The sequence below is a fragment of the Chiloscyllium plagiosum genome, chromosome 3, assembly GCF_004010195.1.
Source record: "Chiloscyllium plagiosum isolate BGI_BamShark_2017 chromosome 3, ASM401019v2, whole genome shotgun sequence".
NCBI lineage: Eukaryota > Metazoa > Chordata > Chondrichthyes > Orectolobiformes > Hemiscylliidae > Chiloscyllium > Chiloscyllium plagiosum.
This window is the reverse complement of record NC_057712.1, coordinates 22,618,746-22,628,451: the sequence shown is the minus strand read 5'-3', so window position 1 is coordinate 22,628,451 and position 9,706 is coordinate 22,618,746. Positions and strand designations below refer to the sequence as shown.

General features: G+C 40.2%; 1 protein-coding gene across 1 annotated transcript in view; it reads left to right on the top strand.

The window, feature by feature from the left end:
- LOC122548598 (trafficking protein particle complex subunit 12-like) overlaps positions 1-8,724 on the top strand; it is a 68,357-nt gene extending 59,633 nt beyond the window's left edge. Inside the window, exons 9-11 of the mRNA XM_043687433.1 lie at positions 1,544-1,647; positions 5,402-5,489; positions 8,154-8,724. Of these exons, the coding sequence (XP_043543368.1) occupies positions 1,544-1,647; positions 5,402-5,489; positions 8,154-8,396 (435 nt within the window). The 3' untranslated portion in view covers positions 8,397-8,724. The remainder of the gene's footprint in view (positions 1-1,543; positions 1,648-5,401; positions 5,490-8,153) is intronic.
- Positions 8,725-9,706: the final 982 nt, after the last annotated feature.

The window sequence follows — 9,706 nt, the reverse complement described above, 5'->3', positions numbered from 1 at the left end:
CTCAGAGTTTCTTACTATTTTCACACCCTTCCACTGATAACCTCATGAAAGATATGGATAATTGATTGTCATTACTCTCCTTCACTACTTAATTGAGAGTTCATTTAAAATTTCCAACACTTCAGTTTTCTCACTGAGCTGGCTTAAACTGCTGAGTAACTGTGGAATTACAACAATTGAATTCATGAGTTCAACATAAAATCGAACCTCTACCCTCCTTAGGTAAAAGCCAATAAACCATTTCTCTGTTGTTATGGATTAGGTATGTTTGTATGATGATGCACAAACGTAACGGTGACAAAGCAAATGGGAGAAAATTAGTTTTGGCGTTCACATCAGAAACCCAAGACTTGTTCAAATTTGGCCTCAAGCTTCTGTAGTATCACGCTAGTGAGTTGCACATGCCTCTCGAGACAGGGCAGTGGTTTGGGTCTATTTTAAGAAGCAGGTGAATGGTCAAGGTGAGAGAGTAGTCGGCAGGTCGGCATTAAATGGTAGGAGCAGGCAGTGGTGCTGCGAATGTAGCCTGAGCACTTGAGCCCCTACTGGCTCCATGAAATGGAAGGTTTAAAAATTACCTTTTGCGTTGGTAGCTTCCAGCAATCTCTTGAAGGGATGGTTGTGCTTATGGCCAACACCAGTGCTAAGTAAAGAACAATATGTGCATGTGCAAAGTCGTGACATCACAGTATTTCTTGGGCTCTTAAAGTAAGTTGCCGGCAAGCAAGGAATATTTCATTAAAACGTTGATTTCATTATAAAACTGTTTGGATAGGATATTGTAAATGTCTGCCATCTAGCAATGGGCAAGTTAGTAATTAACCCATCAGTTTTGTGTTTTGGACAGTGCAGTACATAGGAAGATGGATATTTCGAGCCCTGTCAATTACTATCAATTTCTAACACCTGACCAAAGAATTAGATCTGTCGCCTGGAATATTACATTTCTTAATGTTATCAAGATTCAGTTGACACCGTTGAAGTCATTTGCGCAGTCCATTCCATGCTCTCGGCCACCAATCCTGCATTGGGCTGGTACGCTCTATTAAGAGCTCCTTTTTAAGTTACAGAGAAAAACATCTCCGTTTCTGACCAATTTCCAAGGCAAGGGTCCTTATTTTATCACTAGACCTCTCCTTTGAACAAGCAAGGAACCTATCTATTTAAGACAGCCAGCAGAGATACTTGAATATCATACAAATCATTACATTGTGGGACATATTTTGGTTATCTGTGGACAGTTCACTGCCATTGAACTTGGAGAGCAGAATGATCAAAGAGGTAGCGGAGCTATTTTTCCATTATCATCTGATCAGTGGAATATTAAGGTCCACCAAAAGCAATTTTCAAGCAGTCTTGTACATGCCCAATTTCAGACAGGAAGCCGTTTACATGTATAAACCAGTGTGGCAAAGTAGATGTGGATAGCTATTTGTACTGGGTAGTAAGTCACTGAACAGTCAAAACTTTTTAATCTCTCTGTATGTGTGTGTGTTTTGTGAATTAAATTGTGTACTTCAACATTGTTCTACTTTGTGTTTAGATTGGTGACATCAAAACAGCTGAGCAATATTTTCAAGAAGTTGAGCAAATTTCTCCAAAGTTAGGAAATGAATTGCAGCAGAATGTAATCATTCAGATGAACAGGTAAGTCCTACAAGGTATACTTTCATCTATGTAGATTCAAGTTCACCCGACTGGGGGGCCATCATTTCATATTCCACACCCCTGTGTTAAGTATTTAGGACATGTGGAACAACTTCCTATACTTCAACAAGAGTTGCTGATGGCACAGTTCACAGGGTAAAAATCTACCTCTCGTTGGCAGTCAGTGGCGAATGAGTGGCTTGTATTATTCATTATTACTGCATCTGGCCCAGAACTTGTGTAGGCTATTTGTGATGTAAGCCCTGGTTATCGGAAGTATGATACAGGAATTAGAGGTCGGTTAAATAAGTGAGGCAATTTTGAGTCTGCTGAACCAAGTAGATTGATGAATTTTTCCACATTATATAAACTAATCTCGCAAGTGAGTGTTAGACTATTCGATCCAATATAAAATTATGTACAGAAAACATCATAAAGAGAAACAAGATGGTATTGTGAAAAATGAGACAAAACATGATTTTTATTTTGTTTTAAATGTGGAAGAATCTAATTAAAAGTTAATTTTCAGCATTACATAAGTTGTATGAGAGGAAATTATTCTAAGTACAAGCAGTCCCAGGTTGTGAATAGGTCCAGTTCTTGAGTTCATTTGCAAGTTGATTTGTATGCAACTTGGAACACAATGCAGGGCAATGTAAAGTAGCCATTTGCAAGTACATGAAATGTTTGTATGTTAGATCTTGAAAATGCCATCCCAATATAGGATTGCACCAATAAGTGTGAGGAGTTGTAAGTCAGATCTTTGTAATTTAAGAATCCCCATACACAAGAGGAAAAAAGTGGATTGATTGAGCTATAATTCTGGCATTTTTAGTGTGCGAAAGCTGCAATTTCGCATCCTTTATTCATTGAATATTAGATCAGAATCTTGTCAGTATGAAAGCAGGCCCTTTAGCCCAACAAGTCCACACCGACCCTCCGAAGAGTAATTCACCCTGACCAATTCCCCTACCCTATTTTTACCCCTGACTAATGCACCTGACACTATGGGCAACTTAGCATGGCCAATTCACCTGGCCTGCACATCCTTGGACTGTGGGAGGAAACCGGAGCACCCAGAGGAAACCCACACAGACACGGGGAGAATGTGCAAACTCCACATAGGCATTCACCCAAGGCGGGAATCAAACCTAGGTCCCTGATGCCGTGAGGCAGCAGTGCTAACAGCTGAGCCACCATGCTGCCCCGAAGGGTTTTTGAAGTTTGACGAATAATTCATCCCGCAGGAAGTCATTCAAAATTTGCAATTTGAGGAAACTTAGTCAGAAGGATTTGAAACTGCGCACGGAAACCCCGATGGATTCTAATACATCGCCTTCACCGCTCAGCCACGGCTATGTATTGAACAATGATATGACAGCAAAGTCTGTGAAGTCGCAAGAAGTGGAGAAACTACCTCTTGATTTCCACTCCTAACTAATGTAGATGCCAGAAGTTGCTGTCCAAAACTTTCACAATGATGCTTGTTAACAGCCTTACTGTTTTTACGACTGCAGAATCAGAGGCATTAATTTGCTGATCATTTGTAACCTGTCTATAAGTAACCATAGGTAAGAGATTATAGCGCAGCCTGGGGGTTCACAGAGGGAAGATCACATTTTACAAGATGCATCCCACTGTCCTGAGTGGGACTTAATCACTTGCTAACTGAGCTTGTCATAACCTTGATGGAGTTAATCATAACTAAAGCTTGTTGTTATGGACCAGGCCAGACCTCCTCAAAGCATTTCAAGAAGGTAGCCCAAATCCTAACGTTGTTAGTAGTTTTAAGCAGGTGTAATGTAGATACTCCAGGAGTGATACACTTACCCAAACCACTTAGTCTTAAACAAAACAGAATTTATTTACAAGCTTACTGAATGAAACACAATGAACAGAAAACAGAATACCGACTACTTATCCGATCCAAAAACCCAACAGACTATCCCAACATAATGATGCTGTTCCAAATACTTGCCAAAATCCCCATAAACACCCCTTGGCACAAAAGGTAAAATCAAACTCATGGTCTTACAGGATAGAAGTCAAAGGGAGAGTACCAGCCTGGACCTGCTTCTCCCCGTCCAGCAGCCTTTCTTCACGCTACCTGCCCAAATCAAACCAAACCAAACCAGAGACAAGCTGAACTGGGAGAACTAGCCACACCACTTTCATTGTACAAGTTTTTTTAAAACATGAAAGCGTTCTGCCTCAGGCAGTCTCTGTTAGCTATTATCAAATTGGCCTTAAAACGCTTCACCTCAGACTTTTCAGTGTCTGTATCATTTATGACCTCTCAAAAAAAAAACCAAGGACAGCATAACCTTGTTAAAAAGGAGTAGCTTTTCAGTTATTGTCTTCCACTATGTCGCGATACCTCATTAGCAAACTTGATTGCTCATTCGATTGATTTATATATTTGATTGCAGTCCTGAGTAAAAGCAGTCTATTTTGTTTTCTGTAGTTATATTGTAATGTTAATGTATTTCTTGTTACATATTTCAGTTTTACTGGCTTTTTGTTCCATTTTTTTAAACCCTCACTTGTAACCAACGCACACATGTGCAGTCAAGTTTGAAGATATTCAAAGTTTAAGTACATATTAACTAGAACTACAGTGTTTGAGATTTTATTCAAGTAATTCACTAAAACACATCAAAATGGGAAGACCAGACAGTTTATTGGTATACTTTTAATGGTTCACTACAGTGAGGTAAAAATTATAGAATCCAATCTCATTAGGCTGGGGCAGGCAGAGTCCAGACTGTGTTGACACATCTCCAATCAGGTTTTTTTTTTTTGTGGAATAACATGGTAGTAGTGTATCAGTTGCATAGGGAAGGACTGTCTACAAATTAATGCAGGTCTTTGGTACATAATTACAGAATTGTGCTCCCACAGACTAGAATGTTTTGAGGGGTTTTAGAAGCCGTCTCCAACATGCTTTTGATGTGTGGTAGAAGTTTCTCTCTTTTTTTTGTTGTTTAGGAGTTCTGAAGGAGGGGGAAGGAAACCTGCAAAAGGCATTGGTTGAATTGATGGCCAAATGCTGACTTAAACAACTTCTGGCTACCTACCCATCCCAGAGGAGTCAACTTTCCCTAAATCACATTTTTGCACACTCAGTTGGAATCATCCTCCACAACTTTGTGTATTTTCTATTTTTGTACTCAAATTTAAAGCATGGTGACAGCTCAGATATGTACACCAGGACATGGCTACTGATAATCATTGGCATGTTTCAATTCCCAAAGGGTGTTTAATTTTTAATGCATTTTTATACTAAATTCTGCTCTACATATTGATTTTCCATAGCATTTATATTGATTGTGCATAGCACTATATATATTGAAAATAACATACTGTGCACATGCACTCAAAAGTGGTGTATTTGGGAGTTGCAAAAAGTATCCAGCTATGATCTTATTCATATAACAACAATGAAAACTATGAAGTAACCCAGCTCCTCCCAGTCCCACCCTTCCATGCACCTAGCAAACATGCTTGTTTGAGTATTTCACTTCTGTCTGGCTTAATTTGTTAGAGCATAGAACAATACAGCACAGTATAGGCCCTTCGGCCTTCGATGTTGTGATGACCTTTTATCATTCACTAAGACCAAACTAACATACCTTCCATTTGCCTATCCAAGAGTTGCTTAAATGTCCCTGATTGTTTGACTGTTGTGATTTTCTTGCCTCTAAGTTATATTGCATTAATAACAAAAAGCACTAAAGATGTTAATTTTTTTTAGGGCATTCCTCCATCTTGGTCAAAATAACTTTGCTGAAGCCCACAAATTCTTCACTGAAGTTACCAAATTGGACCCAAGCAATCCAGTGGTAAGAGTCAATGGTGTGCTGTTTAAAATTTCATCAATGTAGTGACTTCGTTCAGTAGTATTCAGTTACGTGTTTTGGCATTTTGGGATTACTTTCGCATGTTCCACAAAAAAGTCTGCTTTAGAAACTCAGCTACAAGTCCACAATGTTGGTGTAACAGGAAATGCTGTATCTTATGTGATGTGTTTTGAGTTAGTTTATTTGTTCATATCTAAATTCCGAGCACAGCACAGTGGCTAGTGGTTAGCACTGCTGCCTCACAGCACCAGGGTTTGATTATAGCATCGGGTGACTGTCTGTCTGTGTGGAGTTTACATGTGCTCCATGTGTCTGCATCCCTCTGGGTGCTCCAGTTTCATCCCACAGTCCAGAGATGTGCAGGTTAGGTGGCTTAGCCATGCTGAATCGCCCATAGTGATCAGAGATGTGTAGGTTGGATGGACTAGCTGTGGGGATTACAGGGGTAAGGCAGGGTTGGGTGGAATGCAGTTTGGAGAGTTGATGCGGATTTGATGGCCCAAATGGCCTGCTTCCACACTATAGATTCTATCATCTATGATATTTCAATTTCCAAATATATGCCTTTTAGTCAAAAAGCCCTGCTGCAGATTGTGGATTAGATTAGATTAGATTAGATTAGATTAGATTAGATTCCCTACAGTGTAGAAGCAGGCCCTTTGGCCCAACAAGTCCACACCGACCTTCCGAAGAATAACCCACCCAGACCCATTTCCCTACATTTACCCCTGGTTAATGCACCTACACTACGGGCAATTTAGCATAGCCAATTCACCTAACCTGCACATCATTGGACTGTGGGAGGAAACCGGAGCACCCGGAGGGTGCTATCCTACCTCTGTAATCCCCACAGCTAAACTACCCGGAGCAAACCCACGCAGACACGGGGAGAATGTGCAAACTCCACACAGACAGTTGCCCGAGGCGGGAATTGAACCCTGGTCCCTGGCGCTGTGTGGCAGCAGTGCTAACCACTGAGCCACCATGCCACCCTTGTTTTTAAACAAAATCATTATCAGCCGATGGAACCAAAATTACATAACTGAATTAAAATTACGCCCAAAGTTACGCCCAGAGTTGTGACCCTCTAGCTCCTTGGTAGCTGAAAATGTGTTGCTAGAAAAGCGCAGCAGGTCAGGCAGCATCCAGGGAACAGGAGAATCGACGTTTCGGGCATAAGCCCTTCTTCAGGAATGAGGAAAGTTTGTCCAGCAGGCTAAGATAAAAGGTAGGGAGGAGGGACTTGGGGGAGGGGCATCGGAAATGTGATAGGTGGAAAGAGGTCAAGGTGAGGGTGATAGGTCAGACGGGGGTGGGGGCGGAGAGGTCTATTTGATAAGATCTGCCAGCCTTTAGGATATGTGGCTGATATTTCTAGCATTACACTGACAATGAAATTCATATACCATGTTATGCATTTGATTCTCATTTCACCAAGTACTAACTTTGAATGACCAGCTTTGAATGACCAACAAACAAATGGACATGCTATTTGATAAGATCTGCCAGCCTTTAGGATATGTGGCTGATATTTCTAGCATTACACTGACAATGAAATTCATATACCATGTTATGCATTTGATTCTCATTTCACCAAGTACTAACTTTGAATGACCAGCTCCACCTATCACATTTTCGACTCCCCTCCCCCAAGTCCCTCCTCCCTACCTTTTATCTTAGCCTGCTGGACAAACTTTCCTCATTCCTGAAGAAGGGCTTATGCCCGAAACGTCGATTCTCCTGTTCCCTGGATGTTGCCTGACCTGCGCTTTTCCAGCAACACATTTTCAGCTCTGACCTCCAGCATCTGCAGACCTCACTTTCTCCTCTAGCTCCTTGGTATTCAACTGTGCATTTATCCAGTGCTAAACCTCAACTAACATGTCTGTTTTCAAGTTGAGAGTTACTTTATTTCTGTTTATTGCCAAATATGCCTGCTCTTCTTTGGATCAAGTGCCATAAACTCCACTTTCAACACACCACCCCACCTCAGGGGGGGAAGAAAAATTCCCAAGTTTGTTTTCTCCCCCCTATCTGCTTCCTCGTGTTAGGCAGTTTTACCTTTTGGTGTTGGACAAATTGTCTCTTGTTACTTCAAGATTTCTGTACACAGTAAACTCCCATTCTATTTATGCACGTTTCATACCCAAATTCCCCCAAATCCTCTTGGATGTGGTAAGTAATATCAGTCTGTTAATCATCTGGCTATATTGCACACTTTTTTGTCACTTTGGGAATCTATCTTCCACTGTATTTATACTTACAATAGCAGAAGAACCTATAGAATTAACTTAAAATCATTAAAATATTGCTCAACCCCCATCCCACCCCATTATTAGACTGAAATGTTCATTTCAGCAAATGACTGCTGAAGCCATGAAAATTACAACATTTTAGAGAATTAAATGCTTTTTTTTAAAATCCAATGGAATGTGGGAAGGGCAAAAGAATGTGAATCCTGTATTAGGATAAAAGGCTTCATTCTTTGCTGAAATTATGAAACTAAAATCTGAGACTGTTCTAACAAAATAACTTTTGAGACTGAATGATAGAGCAAATAGGTCTGTTGCACCCAGCTGCGGGTGTGCTCATTAATTAAATCAATCATCAGGCATGTTCCTGTCATTTTCACATGTTTTTCTTTAGGCGAATAATAATGCAGCCGTTTGCTTGTTGTACTTGGGAAAACTGAAGGACTCCCTCAGGCAGCTGGAAGGACTTGTACAGCAGGATCCCAAACACTACCTGCATGAAAGTGTTCTTTTTAACCTGACCACTATGTATGAGCTTGAATCATCTCGCAGTATGCAGAAAAAACAGAGTTTGCTGGAGTCAGTGGCTTCTCGTGAAGGAGATAGCTTTAATATTCAGTGTCTGAAGTTACTGTGAAACTGCTTTCTCTCCTGTTTGTATTTAGCCATTGTAACTTTAAAGATGTAAATATGTAATTACAGGTATTTTAATTATCTTTAACTGCAGCTCTATTGTCTATATTGCAAGTAAATGACCGATATATGAGATATCTTGCAACAACCAGCTTCTCTTTTTGGAGAGATAAGGAAACACTTAAGATTTCAAATCCCTGCTCCATTTTGTATTTGTTTGCTCCACCTCTGTGTCATATCACTGTGCATCCTGACAGTGCTGCTTCGAATTGGTTGTTAGAGGAATGAGAATAATGCTGTTATTTTAAATAAATCCAAAAATGTAAATCTCATTTATAATTGTCATTCATTGGTATTGTCTTTCCCTCACACTCTTCTCCCTGTTTTACCTTGCTTGATGAGTGGAATTTTTAGAAGATCAAGGTGGGTTTGACGTTTTCAAGTATGTTAAGATAATTGTAACACATCTCTGGAGTAGGTGAGACTTGAACTCTAGCCCCCTAGTCTTGAGGTAAGGACACTATCACTGCACCACAAGCTCCTTGCAAGAGGTAGGTTTCTATGTTACACGGGAAACATGGACATCAGGACCAAGATTAATCAAGTTACAGGCCATTCATTGCTTAGTGGACAGTTCGAGCACTGCTTCATCCTTCTGAAAAGAGAATACCTATGCATCAACTCAACTTCAATCTATTCAATAATAAGAGATAGCTTATGTGACAAATTAAAACGCTTTTGAGATCTCAGATGATGGATGTTCACCTGGAAGACCAATTAAAGCAACGGCCAACGATGTTGGAACCAAATATCCAAATCCAATCTCGCAGGATTTATTTTAGGAAGGTTAATCTATTGTCCAGGGCAAAAAAAAAAATTGGTATCCTGATTAAGTTTGTTGTGAAATATCTAGAGTCTCTGGAATTTGATGAAACAGGAGTGCATCATCAGGATTAAGGGGTGTGCAATCAGGAAATCATCTGATTGAGACAAACCAAGCAATAAAGCAAATCTGGTTTTTTTTTTAATATTAACCCCCACACTACCACCTAAGTGCAGTAGTGCTTATTTTTTCCCCAGCACCCATGGTGTGTGCAGGTGTGAGACACAGTGAAAGACACAAAGTGCACGAATCTTTATTCAATTCCACCACCAGGAAGATAGCAAAACATCTGGGTGGCCAGTGACAAGCACTGCCCTTCTCAACAAAGGGCAATGGCAAATCTGGTTTATTTAGTCTATATGTCTTAAATATAGATTAATAGTCAAATTTTGACACCACTAACAACCTTTAAGAATGTTGAATCAGGGGAC